General features: G+C 32.6%; 1 protein-coding gene across 1 annotated transcript; it reads right to left on the bottom strand.

Annotated features, from left to right (window-relative positions):
* Positions 1-708: 708 nt before the first annotated feature.
* LOC107630595 (methylsterol monooxygenase 1-1) lies at positions 709-24,288 on the bottom strand. The gene is made up of 5 exons (XM_016333791.3): positions 23,747-24,288; positions 2,382-2,707; positions 1,613-1,760; positions 1,479-1,511; positions 709-1,278 (listed from the first exon to the last, which is right to left on the bottom strand). Exons 1-5 carry the CDS (start codon positions 24,077-24,079, stop codon positions 1,246-1,248), a joined length of 873 nt encoding a protein of 290 aa, XP_016189277.1. The 5' UTR covers positions 24,080-24,288; the 3' UTR covers positions 709-1,245.
* Positions 24,289-25,046: the final 758 nt, after the last annotated feature.

The raw sequence follows: 25,046 nt of genomic DNA, 5'->3' as shown, positions 1-25,046 counted from the left end.
CTAAAGTAACCCAGTTTCAGGTAACATTCGGAACAGGTCCATATGGGACAAGCTAAATTACTACTATGAAGCCATATTAAGCATATTCATTAGTTACTGTATAGAATATATATTGTATAGAATATATATTGGAGTATAAAATATATATTAAAAATAAATTAATAATAAATATTTTTTTTGTTTCCTATGGTATTTTTTAATTTCATAGATTAAAGACTAATTTATCGCGAATCTAAATTTTATTTCTTGACAATTACTTAAAGAGACTAGTGAATTAATCACTAGATCAATTCAAATTGATTAATCTAACAACAGATATATTTATACACAAATATACCGTGACTAATTTTTTTGTTTACATAATATTTTTTTATTACTATATAATCATCAATATCATAGTTAGAAAAGACAAGCTCGAACATGAGGGAATGAATCATCTATTAAGCAATGGAAAAATCATTTAGAAATAATAACGTGATCCCCAAAATAGGTGACAGTCGGATACATGAATTCTTAGTAATCACCCTAGAAATGAGAGGGGGAATAATTTACTAATTAGGTTCATTAATAACGAAACAAAACAGAAGGCAAATAAAATAAAAAAAAAATAACTACTCAAATGAAGATGACAAAAATATCTTTTTACGGAAATATTTTGTTTAAAAATATGATTTATTTATTTAGTCACATTTTAAACAAAAATAACACTTTTATAAATATCAAAATCTAATCATATAATCCATTATCTAAGGGTAAAAAATAAATAATTTCACATGAAGACAATTATAAAATCTTCATTGGAGTATCTACCATAAAAAAAAAATTTACTATACAAGTGTAACCTACTCAAAAGTATAACCTATGATACTTGTCACCAGCATATTGGCTGATCAACTTACTTTACAATAAAATAAAAAAGCTTTACTTAATTGAAGAATTCACCTTCACACATATGGCATCAGCAAAGTTTTTGAATTACATTCCGGGGGAGGGATTCCCCTTTCATGTTTTAACATTTTCCAATCTAAACCCAAAAGATTACAACAAAAGAAATTCCTCCCCCACCCCTTTCCTAACACAAATTCACAATTTGTGAAGGGCATCTCTCTAACCTCCACCCTTAAGCTTGATGTCTATTGTACCACCGTTGTTGCCAAATATATATTTCCACATACTTGAAATCTTTAGTTTTCGAAAGTCAAAACATGTTACACTCCCTAACCATAGGATGATGTATTCTCCAATTTAGTCAGACTTCTTGTATGATCCTTCCTTTAACTGAATCAATTCACAAAGCAACAATTAGGTGAAAGGGAAAAAATTGTTATTCTTTGCAGATTGTATACCTAAATAAATTAGTGCAAAATGGAGGGGGGGAATTGTCTAAAGAATTTCGGTGAAACAAATTGTTCTATGGCTAACTGAAGCTACAAAATGCAATTAACTTTTTAAATATCATCAAAGCTTTAAAATTATACCTTCTTCTGCATTTTCTTCTGATAACGATAACCCTGTAGCATAAAGAAAACAAAATTATTGCAGATCCATTTCACATGTAGAAAAAGACAAGCAATATGTTTGTAGGATAAAATATTTCAAATCATCATATAACCTTGTCAGTTCCATAAATAAAATCACAGTATGTGAAAACTGAAGCGAAATTGCTGTGACTTTGTCCTCCAACATAATGATGGTAATCATGATGATCAGCTCCACCATAAAATGGAATGAGTTTTGTGATCGCCCAAGGAAACTCATACCTACAAAGCAATAAGGTCGGTGTATGTCTTAGTGACAACACATTTAGTGCATGAAAGAGGAATTGAAGCGTAAAAAAGCGGGAGGATTGGATTATATTGCCTTTTATCAATAATTTCAAATTATCTTATTTAATTTAATATTTATAATTTCGTATACATAGTATTATAATTATATATTTATTATATTTAATATTATATATTTATTTTAATAGTAATTAATTAATATAAATAAAAATAAAAAATAAAAACAAATTATAGCTATCTTTGGTTTTGAAATTTTGATCTCCAAATATTTTCAATTGAAAAAGTTTTGGAGGCTGGTATTTTTATTTAAATTTGGCCAACACTTAACCAGCAAAAGAAAAGGGAGTAATCTCACACCATTGGATATAATCTCACACCATTAAAAATACTAATAATAGCTAATTGATGACTACAAATCATAAAAATTATTGGTTCTAACACTCCTCTTTTCAATTAATAAATGCGTCATCATATCAAAATTTATAAAAATAATTTTATAGTGAAAAAAGCGGCAACCAAAATTCATCAAAAAATAGAAGTAACAAAGAAAAGCAAATGACAGAAAAAAAAAAACAAGAGAGCAGGGTTTAAGTTTACCCTTTGTGTGTGTCAATAGCTTCAAGTTGGCGCAATGCTATCCACAACCAGAAGGTGATCAAGTGACAAGGGACCATTGCCGGACCAAGAAATGTCGGAACCCCAAGGAGAAGGATCTCCACCCAATGTGCATACGGTGCAGCGTAGCCGATCGGAGCCTCGTACTCATGGTGCACTCTGTGAATGTTCTCGTAACCCCATCTATTCACGTGTAAGAACCTGTGCAACCAATAGTTCGTGTAGTCCTCTATTAAGAAATACACCACCAATTGCGCCACCACCTCCCACACAGATGGCAATGGCAGCCCCATCCTGATGCCAACAAACTGTATAAAGACCAAAACCACAATGATTAAGGATTACGTAAGCTGTTTAATCCTATACTATATAAATAAGAGCAATTTTACGTGATCAATAAAATTTAATAATTTTTGTTTGTATTTATTCAATACTTTATACTCTAAGTACTAAATTTTAAATCGTAAATACTAAATCTTAATTTCTAGGCAAATGACTTATTTAAACAAATTGGAGATCAAAATTATACAAATGTATTATTCCTAAACTGTTGACATCTCGATCTTAATCCTAATCTATATGAATCTATATAGTCTACAGGATTTTAACAAATTACATATAAAATCCTATGCCCAGGTGTGAATTATGTGTATTTTTCTTATTAAAGCTAAAACTACCTTATCCTATCGCGGATTAAGTGAAAGCTTTGAAACCATATAAACCACCTTACTCTGTCGCGGATTACAAGGATAAAAAAGTAGGCATCATCCACTGTGAGCCGCCACAATTTTTGAAGGAATCGGTGTGCTAAACCGCCGTGCACGATCGTGGTTTAAGAAGGGGTAAACTTCCAAAGCCTATCGCAGTTTTTGCTTTGTAGCGTTATAAATCTGCGATGGCAAGCTACTGATTATTCATTTGAGTGATTTAGGATATTTGTGTTTGAGAAATTTCCATATCAGAATCACGCAAGCATCATACTTGAGTAGGTCAACAGAAATATAGTTGGGGTTTAGCTACATTAGGGTGGTTGTATAGATGCATGTATCACACGGCCAACAGAAATATCACCAACCTAGCTGGACTGCTTCAGCTACTATATTCTTGGATATTTTAGTAGTTTCCTACGCTGAGGTTGCATGAATTCAACACATTTACTTTTCTATTGGCATCTAGGTATCGTTGAGTATTTTTCAAATACAACACAGGCATTTCCATCCTCACTGTTCAAATCAACTACAAAAGATGGAAATGCAACCAATGCTGCGGCAGGTGCAACCACAAGCATTGAACTCAAAACTCCCCTAAGAAGATTCAGAGTTGATACCCTAGAACTGGCAATAACATCCTCCAACTTCGCATATAACTCATGTATTCTCATCTCTAGAAAATTTTTTCGATAATAGAACCAGCATATTTTTATCAGACCCTATCACAAACTTATCATATTTCACACCAATTGACACAACAACAATTAGAATCTTTTAACTTTTTCACCTGCTTGATCCCATACATCCCAAGTTTTTGCAATATTCAGGTTTGTACATCTGAAAAACTATTTGATGATTGAATAAAGATACTTAAAGGCTCTTTGTCAATAAATTTTACACCCTTTTGTTTGTTTTTTTGAATTTTTTCTGTGTAGTAGTGCAAAATGCTAAGGAATTCTCTTCGCCAGACATTATATATTTGCCACTCTACTTCACAATCACGTTTAATTGGTGTTTGTAGTAGAAAAATATAGGCCATAAAGACTTATCTTAACGCATCTCTTCATAATCCACTATAGCTACTCACGGATTTGCTTACCTACTATGTGTATAATCCATTTTAGGCTAATTCAGTCAAAATCCACGACTGGGTATAGGATTTTACATGAAAATTCTTAAAACCCTATAGCCCATAGCATTTATATAGATGAAGGGTAGGATCGAATTATAAACAATTTAAAAATATTGTATTTATGTAATTTTGATCTCCAATTGTTTTAAATATGTGCTTTGCCTTTCATTTCTAATAATATAGAAATAAAATATTGGCTAATGTTAATAAAAATATTAGTTCCTAATATTTTTTAGAAATAACATATACCTAAACTATTAGTAGAAAAGTCTCTTGAATGGAGCAACAAAATTCACTTAATTTTATTAAATTTTATACATTGAAATTAGTTTTTTATTGCTGCTTTTGTCTACTGCAAGATAAGAAAAATTAACCCTTGAAGGTTGAATAACATTGCATTTACATTAGTCTCTATTCCAGGTATTACAGACGAAGACAAAGCTTCAAGAAGAAGAAAAAATAGGAGAATGAATTAGCATTATATAAAAGAGGAAGTGTAAAACATGCGAAATTAATAAATAATTAATCAATAAATTAATTATTAATTAAAAATTAAAAAATTAAATTTGATAGTTTAATGAAGTAGAAATAATTAAAATACGAGTTTTGATATTAATTTTAAATATTTTGGCCTAAAATTAGGCCGTCGGGCCAAACCGACTGAATTGCACCCAAATCGGGACCAAAACCCAACATACAAATTACGCTTTCAGCCTCCTTCCATTTTTCATGAGGGTTTCACGTTGCAGGAAAGGGAGAGAGCGCATGAAACATGAACCCTAACCTCTTCCAAGAATTCAAATCCACAAAACTTTCAATCTGGAGTTTCGATTGACGAGCCGTCAGCGACCACATGTTCATTTTAGAATTCTCTTCAATTCTATCAGAATAAAGTGGTAATAAATTTACATTTCTCACCCAGTTCCTCCCCTCATCAGTTTCGAAGGTTTTGAGTTTGGGTATTGAGGAATTGAATGATTTTGATGATTGTGTATATGGTATAGAATGTGTGATTCAATTTTGTAACAGTTTGCTATTGAAGTTGATTGGTTGAACTAGCTATAATTTATGACTTTTAATTGATTATGCTAAAGTTGGATTAAATTGTGATTTACTAGAGTTGTGGTATAAACTTTGAATTTTATTGATTTTTCATGGGTCGAGTTGTTGTGGTTGTGATTTTGAATTGTTGGGAATGATTTAAGATATGGAAAATGAATTGTTTTGATTCTGAAATGGTTAGACATCGAAATGGTTTGATAGTTGAAAAATCTGAATTTATGTTTTATTGAGAAATGATTTGGTTTTGAACTCATTGGAAAGGTTGAGAATGATTAGGTTGGGACCCGAAAAAGGTGGCAGAATCCGAGTTTTAGAAGGGATGCTGCCTAATTTTTTATAAAATTGGAGATTTCGTTTGAAGTGCTTCTTAGAACGCTTTGGTTTTTTTTAAAGGATTTTATAATTTGATTTTGAGTTATTCAGAAAAGGATTACATTTTGAGTTTTGCTTTATTTAGAAAAGAATGAATTGGGGTTGAGGAAATGCGGAAATGATGATTTGTAAATGAATGAGACATGTGACCCTGAGTAAGAGGCAGTGGCGTTGTCCACTTGCTCTGGGAAAGAGATGAGGAAGAAGAATGATGAAACTGATTTTAATTATGCAATTGAATGAATATGATGAATGAGACATCGTTGAGGATGATTGATTACAAGTGTGTCTATATTTTTTCTCTGGTTGTAAGTGTGACAGGGCACCTATTCCCTCTAATGGTGACAGGGCACATAATCCCTCTAATGGTGACAGGGCACGTATTCTCTCTAATGGTATTAAAGCGCAACAGAGATACAGTATCCGGATTAGCTACCGGACATGTCGGGTTTGGCTATATAACCGACAAATGAGCTTATTAGCCATAGGGCAGGCATACATCATATACATATGTGTGTTTTGTTTCATTGTACATTAATTGGGCTTGCCTATGTGATTATTATGCTTACCTACTATATTGGCTACCTGCTGTATCTGTATCCTACTTGTGTTTGCTTTGTTTGTATTGCTTGTCTGTACACCAGTGTTTTGGAGGGCTGGAGGAAGTAGAAAGTGAAGGGTTAAGTTAGAAATTGATTAAGGACTTGAGAACTTTAGACAATTACCTACTTTCTGGTTTAGTTTATTTTCCTTAAGTTTAATTATGGGTGTCGGAGTTCTAGAATTGCCTCTGGCTTTCTCGGGACGTTTTATATTAACTATGTGGGCACCTTTGCCATGCTGACAACCTCCGGTTCTCATTCCGTACATATTGTTGCTTTTCAGATGCAGGTCAGGAGGCACCCTACTAAGCATTCTGGAGACTCTGTAGAAGCGAAGAACTCTGGGGACTTAGGGTTGTATTTTATTTATGTTTATATATGTATATAGATTCTCCATCTTGTATTTTATGCTTGTTCCTCTTAGAGGTGGACTTAGAAAAACAGGATGTATATTTATCCGTTGGTTTACTTTTGGGATTATATATATATATATATATATATATATATATATATATATATATATATATATTCTAGCCAACCATTGCTTTGCAGGTCGAGTCGGAGCTTGTTATCTGTATTTTAGAATTCTGATCCATATGTATATGTTTTAAACGTTCCTTTCGAAACTTTCTTATCCATGTATGCGTAACTTTCGTGAGTGATGCGTTTTTTGTTTTGTTTTTTATTAACTCCTCTTTCAAGACTCCTAGTTACAACTTCCTTCAATTATATTAGATTAGTATTTTTATTTTTAGAGGTCGTAGCGCCTCGCCAACTCTAGTTTACGTCCTAGGCGTAAAGCTCTATGTGGTAAGGTGTTACAGGAAGGACCAAATTGGGTCAAAATTCTAATATGGTCACATCAGTTAGCCATTACAGCATCCAGCATGGTAACGGAGTGCTACATCATCGTTGCGATTACAGACTCATTATCGTAAAGGGATCAACGACCACAATGGTCTCCAGATTTCGATCTGCAGACAACTATAATGAAATTGGAATCTGAAGGACCAAATTAGGTAATGGTGTGAATTTCAGGACCAATATGAAAATTTACTCAAAGTTTAATGAAGAATAATACCTGCAAGAACTAGATTGGGAGCACAATTCTTCCTAAATATGTTGGGAAATCGAATGAAAATACTTACCCAATCTTCCAAAATTTTCAAAATATATAAAATGTCTAAATTCTTTTTAGAATATAGTTTTTAATTTAGATTATTATTATTATTATTATTATTATTATTATTATAGTGGCTATGTAAGTATTGTTAAAATTAATGTCATATTTTTTTACATTTTAAAAACACTTTTTTCAACAACATTTTTTGAAAAACTTTCCTGAATAATAAAAAATATTATTTTAAATTTAGCAATACTTTTGAAAACATCATAACCACCCCTATATAGATATATATAGTGTCACTTTTTTATTTATTAAATATGCATAAAAATAATAAAATTAGAATTAGTGAAAAAGCAAGTAGCTTATAACTTACTTAAATAAGAAGTCTTACATTCAAGTCTTGAAACTAGTAAAATATTTTTTTTTATAGATTTCACATAATGAATGGTATTTTCACTGCAATAAATCTACTCAAAGTCATCGGATTTATCATTGTATTATTTTCCTTGCAATTATTGTTGGATTTTTCATAGGAATTTTCAACGATAACACAAAAATTGAACAATCTGCAATAGTTAGCGTCGGATAATGAAATTTTATGGTAAATTTGACGGTATATTTGGCGTAAAATATGTTTAAAAATGGCACCAGTGTTTCAGTTAGATATTCTGACAGGACTAACATACTAAAAAATCCTTTTGGTAAAACTAGTATCATGAGATTAGATCTGACGCAAATCTAAACACAATCTTTTAGTTATTTTTTGAAAACTTACTTTCATCATTTTTAACGGAAAAACTAACGGTAAACTTATCCTAAATTTGCAGTCACGATCCCTTCTCCCTCATTTCAGTTTGTCATCCTCTTCCCTTAAACACCTTAACCACATCTCACTGCTGCAATCTACTCCTTTGCATGTTGTCTCCGCCATTGCATGTCTTTCCTTCCACTCCCCATCCTCATCTCTGCCAGTGCATTCCTATCCCTTTTTCTCTCTCTAAAATTTGTCTCTCTCTACCTCTGTGAAATCTATATAGAAGAATCTTCTCTTTTCCTCCATCTTTTGATTATATGCATTCTTAATTATTTTAGGTTAATTTTAATTTACTTTCTAAAATTTAGGTTACAATTAGGTTAATTTAGGGTAAAATTTCATGAATTTAGTTTTCAAATTAGGTTTATTTAGGTTCATTAGGATATTTTTAAATTTTGATATTAGGTTAATTAAAGTTAATAAGGTTAACTAAATTAACTTAGTTTTGAAATTAGATTAATTTAGGTCAATAAAATTCATTAGGTTATTTAGGTTCATTTAATCTTAAAATTAGGTTCATAAGGTTAATGAGGTTAATTTAGGTCAAGAAGGTTAATTAAGCTATATATTTTGGTTAATTTAGGTTTGAAATTAGGTTAATTTAAGTTAATTAAGTTCTAATAAATTAGGACAATTATAACATGTAGTATAACCCAATATTTGATCATCAGAATTAAATGCCTTATGCTTAAAGCACTTTTTACTTAACAAAGTGGAGATAAATTATTATATGTATATCATAATATTTTAATTTTTTATTATTTATTTATATTTTAGATTAAGCATTGTGGTCACATTGCTAAATAATAAATTGTTGTTGCTTAATTGAATAGGTATTATAATTGTGATGTTTTCTTTAACTTCGAATGGAATTAACTTCTTGGTTTGATAAAGTATGCAGCTACTTATTTGTTGCTCGGAGTTGAGATTAGGTTTTCTATAATTATATATAAGTGTTGTACTTTATGTTAGATTTAATTTTTTAGGATAAATTTGTGGAATAGAGGTGGGAGAAGGATGTTTAATGGCTTTTTATCGATCCTTTGTTTGTTGGAAATTGTAGAGTAATAAAGGATACACATTAGAACAATTAAGATTAGATATTTTATTGAATATTTGCTTGTTTGAAATCGTTATTGAAATTGTTATTCCAATTGGCATCTAAAAGATATCGATTTTGACAAAATAATACTCAAAAGATGATAATGATAAATATAATTCTAAAAAATAGAGTAATACTTTACTTTCCAAGAATTTAAATACATAAAATAGTTCTTAATATTTGCTTCCGTTGGACAATCCAGTCCTCCTCTATTAGTCACTGAAAATGACTGCTAACGTGGAACGTTAACTCGCACACATGAATGTTAAGTGTGCGAGTTTGACGAATTAATACCTAGGGTGAAGTATAACACAGACCTCGAATAATTTAAACAAGACCTCAAAATGGTTTCTAAAAAAATTTAAAATTCCAAAGTAGTCTCTTTGAATTATTTATATATAATTATTTCTAAATTAATAAATTTTAATTTCTAAAATTTTTTATCTATATATCTCAAATTTGATCATTTATAATACAAATTTGTTTATGTATTTTTAAAATAAATTATAAATTAATTTTAGAAGACACTATTTTTCAAAAAAATTAAATAATTTAAAATAAATGAATACATATTCATTTTTGATCATACATGATATTGATTTAATTTAATTTGTAGATATCATATTCTATGATCATTTTTTAATGAAGAAGAGAATGAAATATTATTGTTTGAAGAGATGAGAGAAATCCGATTTAACATAAAGTTTTTCACATAAACAATTGAAAATATTTATGCAAATACTTATGAATACAACACTTTGAAACTTGCGTGCAATACGAACCAAGTAACCTCTAAAGTCTAATTTGCTAGTTTTGGTCAACCATAAGGTTAATGTGGATCATTTACAAAATCTAAATGTAAAACTCCTAATACTTTGCAATACTTGAAAAAGAATGTCTTGGCAAATCCAAGTGTTCTGTTCATGTTTCTTAAAAAGTTTTTGGATTTATAGGTGGTAAAGTTCTATAAAACAGGCTTGTAGTTGAAGTTATTTGTGCTACCATAGTTAGCAATTATGCCAATTTTTTTTTAACTTAGGAATGTTTTTCTAAGTTTATTTTGAAAAAAATAAACATATTTGAAATGACTGTTTTTGAATTTTAAAATTTTTTCAAGAATTATTTTAGAGTTTTTTAAACTCTTCGAGGACTGTTTTATAATTCATCCTGGGATAGATTTATCCGGTTTAAACATGTGAACGCTTAACAACCATATGTGTGAGTTAACGTTCTATGTCAGCTATCACCGATAGCAACTAATGGAGAAGAATTGTATTCTCTAATGGAAGTAAACATTAAAGACCGTTTTGTGTATTTTAATTTGAAACCTAGGGACTAAAATATCAAATTTTAAAAATCTCAGGGACTGATTTGGATAATTACTCCAAAAAAATATATTTTGTTTAATAAAATGATCCAAAGGTTTTGTCAATAGTTAATTTATCCGGTGAACAGTTAAATTTTAATGAAGTTACTAATATACCCTCTGGCATCATCATCATCATCATCGTTACTACCATGATGCCCCCCATCCTATTCCATTCTTTTACCCTATCCCATTCTTTCGTCATTATCCCAATCTGCCACTCTGCCTCGGCCACTACCATCATCACTACCACCACCCCTACCCTTACTAGAATCATCAACATCATCATCACCACCATCACCCATAACTTGATCACTTCATCATTCCTTTGTCCCATCCCATTCTTCTTCCACCACCTCATCCCATTGCCCTCACCCACTAGCATCTCACCAACAACTCCACCCTACCTCATTCCTTTGCCCGATCTAATCCCTTTGCTCCTATCCTATCCTGTTATCACTCATTCACTCACTCACTGGTATTATTATTATTGTTCCTTAATTGTTGTCACTACTCTTCACCCGTTACCACCACCCAAATTTTTACTATAAAATGTTCAATCCTAACTCCTTTATCACCGCCATGCACTCCAAATCATTATTAACAACAATGATAAATCAAAAAATATAAACTATAAATAAGAAACAAATTGAAAGTTTGAGAGAGAAAGAATGATGAAGGTGGTAGGGATTGATAGATGTCATGAAAGAGCTAGAAAAAGGAGGAGAAGGAGGATGATGATAATAATTGCGATAAGGTTGAGACAATGGAGATTAAGATTGTGGTGATAGTAGAAGTAGAGATGGAAGTGATGATAAGGTTGAGTTATTGGAAATAAGGTGTGGTGATAGGGACTTGGGATAGGGCTAAGGTGATGAAAGGTAAGGGGAATAGTGGTAAATAATGGTGGAGAGAGAGAGAGAGAGAGAGAGAGAGAGAGAGAGAGAGAGAGAGAGAGAGAGAGAGAGAGAGAGAGAGAGAGAGAGAGAGAGAGAGAGAGAGAGAGAGAGAGAGAATAATTTTATAAGAGAAAAGAAGGATAAATTAGTACTTTCTTATGAGTCATTTTGTCATTACTATATTTTGGGTATCATTATGTCAAAATCGAAATCTTTGAGGTGGCAAAAAGCTATGTACTCGTTACAATATTTCATAATGTACCAAGAATTAACACTTTTGGTTGTTATTTAGTTTTCTATCCCTATAGCAGCAACTTTGGCAAGGACGATGCTAATGACTATATGGACCCATAGGACCTTTTTGTTTTATTGTTTAGTGCATCTTTTGTTCCAGTTGACATTTTTTTTTTCATTTTGTACGCTTTATTTTGAATTATTGGAACTTTTATTTGTATTATTGATATTATAATTTATTACTTTAACAAAAAATACTATTGAGTTTTAGTTTTATTTAGTTGTGATTTAGAAATATATTCTCATTATAGGATTATGAATTTATATTATATTTTTAAATTTTTTAAAATTTTAAAAAATAATTTTATATTACTCGAATTTACTATTTAACTAATCCGATGGTAACAATTTTTATTTATTTTAAATAATAATTATCATCCATGAATTGTTGTTGAATTTATAGCAAAAAAAATTCGAAGGTTGTGATAACATAAATTCATAAAAAAAGTCATCCATTTCGCATTAGAGTTATCCGATGGTAATTTAATAGTGTTACTGTTAGAATTGAAAAATCAGATGATAATATGTTTTTATTTAAATTTTTTTTGAAGATAGATAAAATCAAACGGTAAATTTAACAGAATATTATTTTTTTATCATATTAATATGTAAAATCAATCTGACAACAATGGACGATTTTTTTGTAGTGTTTAAAAAAGAAAGTTATGTGTCTACTCTTTCTATATCTTCGTTATATATTATTATATCCTATAGATTCACTCTTTTACATATGAAATGTGTGTAAAAATAATAAAAGTAAAATTAGTTAAAATAGTAAGTGACTTATAACTTAGTTAGAAGGTCTTAGGTAAAAATCTTGAAAATAACACAAAAAAAATTTAATTAAAGATTATATATAATGAATGATATTTTAAAGAAAGAAAAAGTTATGTAATAATCTTTTCTGTGTTAAGACTTAAATGATAAAAAATAATGTTAAACTTTAATTAATTTGTTGCATTTGGACAAGATATATTTATATATCATATTAATGAAATGTACTTTTTTAGAATTTTTAAAAATCATCTTTATTAAAAATATCTGTGCAAATACAGAAATTAAAAATTTCCATAGAAATTTATGGAGATGTGAGAAATTGAGATGGAAATCGAAGTGGAGGCAGAAAAATTGAGGTTTAAGAAAGCTTCAGTGTTTTGAGAATCGAATTCAACTAGCTGATTTCGATTGAGTTAACCGAGAATCAGCCACCAAAGTGATCCAGTTCAAAGTGGAAAAGGTCAGCAATGAACCGGCCTGAAAAGGGGAAATTTGTTAAACAATCGATTAACCAATTAAATTGGTCTGATTTTCAACAATTAGCTGGTTTAAAATAATAAAATACAAAAAAAACATTTTTTCAAAGGACCTGTATATTTTACACATAAATTTATTATTTTATTATATCTAGTTTAATCCTAGTTGAACTTCGGTTGAACGAACCTTTGAACCTCTATCTCTATTGGTTTGATCATCGGTTCGATTTTGAAAACCTTGGAAAGGAGGCATCTCCCACCAAGATTCTAAAAATCAGTTTGAATTGGTCGGTTGAACAAGTCGAACGGAAAACCCGTGGAGAGTTTGTCTCGGTCAGCTAGAAGAACCGCTGGAATTGAATACCGTTTCATAACAGAAAAATCTGCCAAAAATCAATCAGTCGAACATAACCGGGACCCTTTCGTGTTTTATTAAATCTCCAAAAATGTGTTGGAAAGTGAAAAGAAAAATAAAAAATAAAGAGAAAATTGAATCTAAATATCTTAACACAGTGAGGGGTAGAACGAGAGGTCAGGTCAAGGATCCAAGAGTTTGGAACCGAAAAGAGTATGGATGACTAGAGAACTAGTCCTTCTCAATTTTCGTGAATAATCTCCCAGAAGACATATCAAAAAAAGAACTATTTCAGCTGTTTAGTTGGGCTAGACGTATAAATGATATATACTTATCAATAAAACAAAAAATAGTAGTATATACATTTTTACGTTCATACGATACACTACGAAAGGAGGGGCCTTGAAGGCTATAACAGAGATGAATTGTATGAGACTGAGAGGTAAGGTTGTCTTCGTGGGGGAAGCTAAATACAAGAGAATGTCTGATGTGAAGGACACGAACAATATACAGCTGCGAGGTGACAATCGAATGGCTATGGCTCGTCAGCTGTCACAGGAAAGAGAAGAGACCCAGAAAATCTCAGCTATCTGCACTAAAGATTTGACGAAGGAGAAAATGGTCCAAGATCCAGATGGGAATGGGTGGACGAAGAAGGTGAAAGTGGTTGTGGTGAAAGAAAACTTGGACTGGTTGTAGAAAAGCCTAGTAGATGGAACGACGACGGCTATTTACTTTAGGTCATTGAAAGAATTGGTTGAAAAGAACTTTTCGCAAGTTATTCAAGTTCAGTTGCACAAAATGGGAGCATATAAAGCTTTGTTGATCTTTGACAGTCTGTTGAATGCTGAAGAGACTTGCACATTCAAAATGAATAGCCTACTACAGTTGTTTCATAGTGTATAGAGGTGGGACGAGTCGGAGAGAAGTGAAACTTGAAGAGTGTGGTTAGAATGATTTGGGGTTCTGTTACATGCATGGTTTGTGGTTACTTTCAGGATAATAGGAAGCCAATGGGGTGAAGTGGTTGGGTGTGATAAAGTGACGGAATCATGCATCTCCTTTAGTGTCGGCCATGTGCAAATTGATACCTGTGTGATGGATGGATGTGATCAATGAATGGGTCCATATCACAATAGGCACGAGTGGCTTCGGTATTTTGGTAAAAGAGGTGGGACGTGAAACATATGGAGTGAATTGTAATTTGAAAATTGTGGGGGATGATACTGTAATATGTGAACACCATAAGAACATATCTACAAGGGTTTGTGATGATGTAGCTATATGGTCAAAAAGGCCAACAAATTTGACAGACTATACAGACCAGGAATCGGAAGTGGTAATGGAGGTGTTGCGGGAGGAGGTTGAAGAAGAGGCTAGATTGGTAAATTCAGAAATAATTTTGAATGAGTGGAGTTATGAATATTTAAGTTTCAATCAAAAGAAATTAGTAACGTATCAATCAAATTATAGTGATATTGAAGGCATGGCAGATTTTGTGGGATATGAAGTGATTAATGAAGTAGATTCTAAGCTTATTATTCCCTGGGATTATTGTTGTAAATCTAATGGGCTGGATAGGGAGGATATAAGGAATAAAATGTATGAACTTAATGTAAAGCCCACCAATGGAATTAGATGCTGTAAGAATGTTTTGGGCCATGAGGGCCCAAGCTCCATAGCCACTAAGCAGGTTGGCGTTGCGGATGCCTGTCCTAGACCGGGTTTGAAGCGGGTGGGTCGGGCTTGTAAGGTCCAGTTGAGAAGAAGCAGGACTGCCTCTAATGCCACAACGCCTAGGGGCTCTTATGTCTTGGGGGCGCTGGCTCAACATTGGGAGAAACAAGAACATGACCTGGAAAAGAATGTATAGCAGTCGATGGTAAAGAAGCTTCGCGGCGGCCATTTGACAAGTTGGGGGTGGTGGTTCGGCAAAGGGTGTAGAAGCAAACCGGATGGAGGAGGCAGAATTGACCACGATGGTGAGGGAATGTTGACACGACAGTTGCTCCAGCTAGAAGCAGGTCCGCAATCCTTTGTTGGTGTGTTGGAGTTGATCGATGATGGCGGGGATAAGGAGGTTGGAAGCTGGAGACGTGCACTGGAGGCCGAGGGTTGCAGAATAGTAAAACATGATGGAGGGGCTTATTGGCTAGAAGGGGATGAGGACGGGGAAGACGGGGCTAACGACGGACACGGTAATGGTGATGATTCTGAACACAGTGGCAGAGTTAATCAAGAAATTGTTAATACAGGCCTGAGAATTAAAGCAATTAGTGATAGAAATTTACTGATGCTTAATGATGGATATGGCTACGGTGATGATGAGGACATTTTAGGGGAAACAGCATATGCCTGTGATGATGAGGCCAGTGACAATGAGTGTTCAAGGTTGGATGAGCAACCGATAGAAAACAAAAGGACCTGGGATTTAGCAAGAGAGTCAAGAGCAATGCTATATAATGAAGAAGATGGCATTATGGCTATTCTCCAACAACAGAATGAAGAAATTGCTCAGAAAGGAAGATTGGCAAAACAGAAGGCAAAAACTAGACGGAGCAGGCCCAAAACTCATAAAAAGGTGTGCAATAATTTTTAAAATGATTTTTAGTTCTTGAAATGTTAGGGGGTTGAAGGGTGACAGAAAGTTGAGGATGGTAAAATACCTGAAGAGGAAATATAGATTGAACATGTTAGGTTTGATGGAGACTAAAAAGGTTTGATGTTTTAAAAATTTAGGGGAGTGGTTGTGTAGGGTGGGACTATGTTATGTCTGATGGTGCATCTGGTGGGTTGTTGTTAATATGGGATGACGAATTTTTTAAAATACGAAATTGTTATAAAGGTGAGAGATGTTTGTGTGTTGAAGGGGTGTTGTTAAAGAATAACTTTAATTGTGCTTTTATTTTGGTTTATGGTGCACATGTTAGAGATGAGAAGCTTGTTGTGTGGGAGGAGTTGAGTTACATAGCTGGTTTATGTCAGGTTCCCTATTGTTTCATGGGAGACTTTAAGAGATTGTACACGTGAAAGAATGACGAGGCACTGATAGCTTATCCTTGTCGGCGGAAGATTTCAAGAATTGGATACACAACAGGGGTTTGGTGGACTTGCCGATTACTGACCGCAAGTTTACATGGTTCAGAGGTCGATCTTGTAGTCCTATTGATAGGGCTCTGGTTAGTTTGGAATGGTTTGAAGAGTTTCCAAAGATTTGTTTATGAGGTGGTCCAAGGGGTTCGTCAGATTAGTGTCCTATTATAGTGGAAGATAAGAGGCCTAGAGATGAACCGAGGCCGTTCTGAAGTCTTGACTCGTGGTTTACACATGAAAGTTTCTTGAGGATGGTCAATGAGGAATGGAGAGGACTAAAAGAGGTGCAATTCACAGATAAATTGAAGGCTTTGACAATTCCTCTGGGAAAATGGCATAAAGACAACTTTGGTGGCATGGACAAGAAAATTATGAAGTTTGAGGAAGAGATTAAGAAGATTGATGACATGGTGGGTGATGGGGTTTATGATGGAACGGTGGAGGCAAGAAGGAGGGCGCTTGTTGTTTGCTGTGAGAAATTGTATGTGAGGAAAGAACAACATTGGAAGTAGATGTCGCGCTCTAGACATGCGAGGGACATAGATAAAAACACGAGGTGCTTCCACAACTTAGCTTCTGCGAGAAGGAGAAACAATAGGATTGATGCGCTGGTTATTAATGGAAGGTTGATAAGGCATCAAGCTAGGATTAAGATTGCGATTAGGGACCTTTATAAGGACTTATATCATCAGGAGGATTCTCCTTTGGTGGGATTCAGAGATGGTCTAGTGGAAATGATCGATGAAGAAGATGCTTTGGCTTTGGAGTTGCAACCGACTCTTGAGGAGGTTAGAGAGGCAGTGTGGGATTGTGAATCATCTAAGGCTCCAAAAAGGGATGGATACAACATGAACTTCATAAAGAAGTATTGGGCTGAAATTGGTTCTGAATTCACGGCAGCAGTATTGGGCTTTTTCATGCCTTCTAGGCTACCGGCGGATGCTAATGTCACTTGGGTAGCGTTGGCACCTAAGTTTATAGGTGCAAAGGAAATCAAACACCTTAAACCAATTAGCATGATGGGGTGTGTGTATAAAGTCATTTCGAAGACGCTGGTTAGGAGAATATAAGCAGTAATGCCAGGGCTAGTAGGTAAGACACATAGTGCTTTTATTTAAGGGCAAAATATTCATGACAGGGCTCTTATTACGTACGAAACTATTTAGTGGATTAAATTGAGAAAGAAGGAAGCAGTGATCATAAAGTTAGACTTCTAGAAAGCATATGATACAGTCAAGTGGAGCTTTGTGGGCCTTGTGTTACAAAAGATGAGTTTTAGACGAAGATGAAGGGGGTGGATTATGGAGTGTGTCAGTATGTGTTCTATGTCAGTATTGATAAACAGTTCGCCATCTAAGCTGTTTAAGATGGAAAGGTGCCTGCGATAAGGTGATCCACTTTCTCCATTTTTGTTTGTACTTGTCGTCAATGTTCTATATAGGATGTTTGGGGAGGTGGTTAGAAACGGTCGTATATCTCCGCTACTGGTTGGTAGAGATCATATTGAGTTGTCGCATCTTCAGTTTGAGGATGATATTATTTTGTTCTGCCCTCCAGAGGAAGAGACCACTAAGAATTACAGAAGGATTCTTCGTTGTTTTGAATTGATGTCGGGATTAAGTATTAATTTTGATAAATCTAGCTTGATTCCAATTAATTGTGACAAGCAGTGGGTACTGCGTATGTGTAGCATGCTGGGCTATAAGGAAGCCTCTCTTCCAGTTAAATACCTAAGAATCTCATTAGGAACTAACCCGAGATTAGTTAAGACTTGGGAGCCAATTATAGACAAAGTGGAGGGGATGCTTAGCACATCTGAAAAGCCAAGGTTCTCAATAAAAGCCGATAAGTTGGTGCTCATCAAATCTGTTTGAATAGCCTTCCTGTATATTATTTGAGTTTATATAAGATGCCAAAGGCAATTGTAAAGAAACTGATTTTCTTGCAGAGAAGATTTTTATGGAGTAAGGAGGATGGAAGGAATGGTATGGCCTTGGTTAGATGGGAGGTGGTGCAAGCTCCCAAAAAATTTGGTGGGTTGGGTGTTGGGGATCCCATGGTGCTCAACATAGCTTTTCTATTTAAGTGGTGGTGGCATTTTTCAAAGGAGAAGTGTCCATTGTGGAAGAAGGTGATTTGCTCTTGTAATAACCTGAACGCAAATGTGTTACTGTCCTCCCAGATATTACCTGCCCGGGAGGCTCATAGAAGGATATTTGTTAGATACAATTCAAAGTTCAACAAGTAAGATAGAAGATAATTACTGGGTTTTCTATGGAGGTTAGTAATGGGAGAGGGACTCGATTCTGGATGGATGTCTGGCTAAGTGGTGGTTCTTTGAAAGATTAGTTTTCGAGGCTTTTCTCAGTTTCAAACCAAAGAAGATCCGTAATAGGGGATTGTGGGTTTTGGGATGGGTTAGAGTAGATATGAAACTTCCAATAGAGGCGAGAGCTATTCCAATGGGAGTTGGATCTAGTAAACCAGTTGCATGAAACATTAAGGCTGCTCAAACTTGCATATGACAAAGAGGATAGAGTTGTGTGAAAATTTGATAAACAAGGTGTATTTTCTACTAACTCTTTTGTGCAGTTGTTGCAGGCGGAAATGATTCTGGAGGATATAACAAGTTACAGCTTTACTAGGACAATTTGGAAAGGTCTAGTTCCACCAAAAGTTAAGCTGTTTGTCTGGTTTATCTTGACTGGCAGAGTCAATACGAAGGAGAGGCTGAGTCGGTTTGGAGTTGTTAACCAGGAAGATATTGTATGCATGTTATGTAACAAAGGTGTTGAATATGGTCACTACTTGTTTCTTGGTTGTGATTTTTCTTGGTAGGTTTGGTGTGCATGGATATCATTTATTGGAAGGCAATGGTCATGCCCAGGGACATTAAAGGAACATTTTCAAAGTTGGACTGAGATATCAATTAACAAGGAGGAGCGCAAGAGATGGATAGTATATTTTTGTACGATTATCTGGAACATTTTGTTGGAAAAGAATAGAAGGATTTTTTAGAATAAAGAAAAAGGATTTGACGAGATTATCAACCTATTTTTTCTAAACTACAAGAAGTGGCTAGGTGTGAATCTTTTTATTGTTGATGACAATACTAAAAATGATAAAGAAATAACTATTAGTGTTCTTTGCGTTGGTTATTTTTATTTATTTATTGTAGATTGGTTCTGTTTATTGTCTTCTTATATTCCACTTTATGTGTTGAGCTTTCTTTCTTTCAAAAAAAAAAAAAAATTTCTCAGCACATTTCATCTTCCTCTTCGTTCTTTAACTTCCAAAACTAGAACTCCATAAACTAGAATATCTAACTTTGGAAGAAGGTGGTTCCGCTTATCATCTTTGTTTTCTTGTTGGCTTGTACTCGCGTATGTTTTTTGTCATTTTTTTTGCCTTCTATCAATCATTTTGTTCACCTTCCATCTTCCGCAAGTTTATGTATTAGTCATTTTACAAACATTTTATAATGAGTGAAAATATTTAAGAGTAAAATTATATAAAAAAATAAATTTATTTAGAATGAAAGTAATGTGATTAAGTGTAATTTACTTAGATGTGATTAAAAAATAATTGAATAAATTTACCGTAAAATATTAATATTCTTAAAAGATAAAATTAAAATTTATTTCTATTTAAAACTCTAACGTTTTAAGATCGTCTCAATTATGAATTCAAGGTTTAAGATTTAGAATTTAGTGGTAAATTCATTTTATTAAACATTTTATTACTTTGTTTTTTTAAGACAAAATAAAAAATATAAAAAATATTATTTTAAACACCAATATCGAGGAACCAATATATATTTCTTGCAAAAAAATAACTTTAAATAATAAAAAATTATTAATTATATAATATCATATTATTAATTGTTATGTATTCTCCAAAAATTATTATTATTATTATTATTATTATTATTATTATTATTATTATTATTATTATTTGTAATAATATTTTTTTGGCGGAATACTTGTAATGATATTAATATTTATTAAAAAATATTATTTTTTATTATTATTCTTTGTTTAATTTATTCTATAATTGAAATATAAATATTAAATATATTATTTATTTTAGTATAATTTAGTTAAACTCCAATTAAATAAATTGAATCTCTAAATCTCTTAATCGGTTGTTTCAATGGTTTAATATTCAATCTAATTTTCAAAACCTTGTTTACATGGGATTATGAGAGTTTTTTACTATTTAATTAGTATTGTACTTTTAATTAGTGTATTTTTAAGATTTGTATTAAAATATATTTAAATTTTCGTATGTTTATTCATAATTTTTTATATTCTTTTATTAAAATGTAATTATTTCGATAAATTATGATTACATCAGTTAAATTTTTAAATCAATAAATTAATAATTAAAGCAGTTCAATAACCTATTCAATTATCTATTTGATTTTTAAAACCTAGTCATCTCTTCCTTTTCACCCATGGTCCTAAAAATTAGATCGGACCAACTATAAATTGGCTCTCTTTATGGTTTGGCTTAACATTTAAAAACGTCGATTAAGTCGGTTGAGAACCGACCAGTTAAATCGAATCGAGACCAGTTCAATTCTCTTGAAACGGCGCTGTTTTGCGCTTTAAAAAAAAAGCCTTTCTCTTTTCCTCGAGCAGGGTAGTAGTGTAGGTTCTCCTTCTCCCCCACCGCCGCAAGGCTCTCACTTAGCGCCGCTATCCTTTGCGCTTACACACGACCATGTCTTCATCCGATCGTCCGCGGCTCCACGCTTTTTCCTCATTCAATAATTAGTATGTCTTCCTCGAGCTTGTCGTTAGTCACTGGTCTTCATCTGGTCAGCCACTCTTCTGCCGCCATCTGTCGTTCTCAGGCACAACCGTCCTGGTCTGAAAGTTGTGGTCGAAGTCTCCATCCGCTCTCATTCACCAAGCGCAACTTCTTCCTCAAGCTCTTTGTCTGCCATCCGCTCTTCGTTTCCTCAACCACACTTCTGTTATCGTTCGTCGTACTTCTTGTCACATAGTCTCCGTCTCCGCTGTGATTCTGCTCCTCTACTCTTGATCACTTGGTTCTTCATTTTTTTTGTTCAGAAATCACTTTGAATGATTATTGATTAACTCTGCCCATTGTTGTCGTGCTCATTCTTTTCTGCTCACTACTAGTGCTCGTTCTTCTTCTTCTTTTTTTTTTTGTTCAAAAACCACTTTAAATGATTATTGATTAGCTTTGTTCGCTGCTGTTGTGTTCGTTCTTCTCTGCTCGTTGCTAGTACTCTGCTTTTGTTACTGTTGTGCTTTTTTTTTTTGTGTGCTGTGTTGTGCTTTTTTTTTTTTTCAAAACCTTGTTAAAATTATGATAGTGTATAACTTAGTTAAAATAGGATGTTAATCTTTAATGAAATAATTTATTTTTTACTGAAAAAAATAACATAAAAATGTATTGATTACTATTTTGAACTAGGTTGTTGATGATCTTCAAGAAAGGAGTGTAATATAGATACATTCTTTAACAAATTAGGGTTCGTTGCTTCTTAGAGATGCACTCTCGAATGATCTCTCATTGTCCCTTCCAATCTCTGGCGAAATATTCAACCTAAATCCTTTATCTCTGTTTAATACTTGAAATGTATGATGAACCTACTTTTCTTTAAAGTCTGATTTTTATTTATTTATTTTTAAAAAATCAATATCTTTTTATAAAGAACCTCCTAGTTTTTGTGCCTGTAGATAATTTATACTATTTTGTTTGTGCTGAGATTTTGTACTACTACGTATACATACTTGTTCATTTCAGCTACCGTTATATGTTTCAGGAATGATTTTTATTGGCCTCATTTTTTAAGTATTTAGTTTATTTCAAATAATTTGTTCCTATCTCATTATATATTGCAGCAATGAAAGCTAATTCAATAAAAAAGGTTGAGTCTAAAATTTTTCAATTTATTGAGGCAGCTAATAAGAATAGTACTATAGTTTGCCAATTCATAAGTAATTTGTTTATGAAAAAAGATCATAAAACTTTAGGTGATAATATTTTATCTAATATTTTAAATTTACAAGATATTTTAAAATTTATATATTAAATTATAATTATATTTTAAGATATTTATTTATAATTTTATTATTATTTTGTTATAAAATAATTTTTTTTAATTAAATTACGATTAAATTGATTAGACCAAAATATTAGTAAATCAGTAACAAAAACAAGGCAACGACCGATCTAATTTTCAGATCCTTGCTTTCATCCCACGGCGCTTCGTAGACATTCCTAATCATGTGGCACTATGCTGATCATATCATTGGATTTCGGTTTGGGTTTCGGAGATGCAGCAGAGACTTGTTTCCCCATATTTTTGCGAAAGCGACTACTCACATACATAGAGATGATAACTTACCACCTTTACGCACTTACGCTCCCAAAATAATGAGAATTTTTTTCCCACAATAGATATTAAAACTACGATATGAGGTGACTAGAGGAGGGGAAAGAGAAACGATGCACTTTGAGCTCAAATGAGAGAGGTAAAGCACTAACTTGTGAATTTATTCTAATATATAAAAAATGGAATTAAAAATCTAATTTCATTTTAAAATAAAGAATGATTAGTGTGTGCATAGAGAAGTATGTGTATATCAGAAAATCGTGACATTACTATATTTTGTTAGGATATTAAAAAATATAGCATAATTAGTATTTCCTATTCATTAATAAATTTATATAATTATTCTCTATTTTATACTAATATGTAAATAATCTAATAAAATAATCATACTTTTGTTTTTTAAAAAAAATATGCGATGCAATATAACTTTAAATTTAGTATTACTATAGTTATAATTTTATTTTAAAAATTACTTGCATATTTATTATATCTAGAGTAGATATATGGAAATATAAATACTTTTTTTGTTAATAAAATGTATCTAGAATAGATATATATGGAAATATAAATATAGTTTTTTGATACTTTTGCTTTAGAATAAGATATGAGTTTATATATAAGTAGAAAGTCTTTATAAGTGATATTTTTCTAACAATTTTTAAGGAAATCAATTTTATTTTAATCAACATTCAGTTTATAAAATATACGATGAACAGAGTTAGGAGTGTGAATTAGTATTGTAAAGAAAGAAAAAACGAAAAGAAAAGCTATTAGGATAATAAGCAATTTGGTACCTTGATGAAGAGAGGATAAGAGATGAATTGGAGAGGACCGACGATGCAAAAGAACAAGAACATGACATCCTTGTAGCACCTGAACATCTCTTTGAAGGACAAGCGAACCTTGGGTTGGATCTTGTGGGAGTCAAAGGGGTTGAGGCGCTTCAGCTCAATGAGCACCACAGGCAGCGGTGAAAGTGAGTACACGCAGAACAGCACCGCGATGGTGTGGCAATACACCATCAAGTCCGGCATCTTGCCGGTGTAGTTGAACCACAATGTCTCCGCCGCTGTGAGGTTGCGACCTATCGCAACCTCCGCCTCCGAGAGGGTTGCATAGGGCAACATCGTGGCGGCGGAGGCTATCGGAGATCGAGAATGAGGATAAGTGTATAGTGTGTATTGGTGTGGAGGAAAGGGTTATCGTACACTTGACACACAGACAGAGAAAATTGATTGATAAATGGATAAATATAGCAAGAGACGTAACAAGAGGAGGAGGGAACGGGAGGAGACTCTCATGAAGGGTTCATTTTTGTGCTGTTCTGGCCAAAAGTAATGGTCTTGGTTGTCTTTGGTTGTTTGGTTCGTGTTTTTTGGTAGGTCAATTTTATCGTACCATATATATTTATTTTCGTACGGTCAATACAGATATGGATTTTATTTGCACTGACATGCGCATGGGCGTATCGATCCTTCTAGTTCTAGAACGATGGTGTGTGGGATTATTTCGCTTGATTCTCGATAATTTCAACATATAATTTTTCTAAAAAAAAATTTGATTCAAAATATTGGCGGTTCCAATAAATTTTATTCGCGGGGCAAAATATATATATTATATAATAATAAATTTTATAATTGTACTATAATATTATAAAATATGTTTATTTTTCAAATTATTTAACTAACAAATTAAAAGAATAAAATAATAATAATAATAAATAATTTAAAATTTTATTCTTTTAGGTTTCATATTTTAAAAAGATTGAATAATTTTTTTATTGTCAATACAATTAAATATCTCTTTTTATATATGTGATTAAATAATCATTTAAAAATTCATCTCTCATACAATTACGAAGCTGGCTCTTTATGATGTTTATAGCAGAAAAAGTTCTTTCAATTGATGCAGTTATTACGGACAAAACTAAAGCTAACTTCAAAAGAAGAAACACTAATGGATAAATAATATTTTTTCGAGTCTCAACTACTTTTTCAGAAAGAGCACCAATTCCATTTAAGTTTGAGAATTAATCATCAAAACGCACATCTAATATAAAGTTCTCAAGTTGATTATAAAGTGCCAAAAGTTGAG

The sequence above is a fragment of the Arachis ipaensis genome, chromosome B1, assembly GCF_059453495.1.
Source record: "Arachis ipaensis isolate K30076 ecotype BB chromosome B1, ASM5945349v1, whole genome shotgun sequence".
In the NCBI taxonomy this organism is placed as follows: Eukaryota; Viridiplantae; Streptophyta; class Magnoliopsida; order Fabales; family Fabaceae; genus Arachis; species Arachis ipaensis.
The sequence above is the reverse complement of the archived record's forward strand: the minus strand, read 5'-3'. Positions and strand labels throughout refer to the sequence as shown.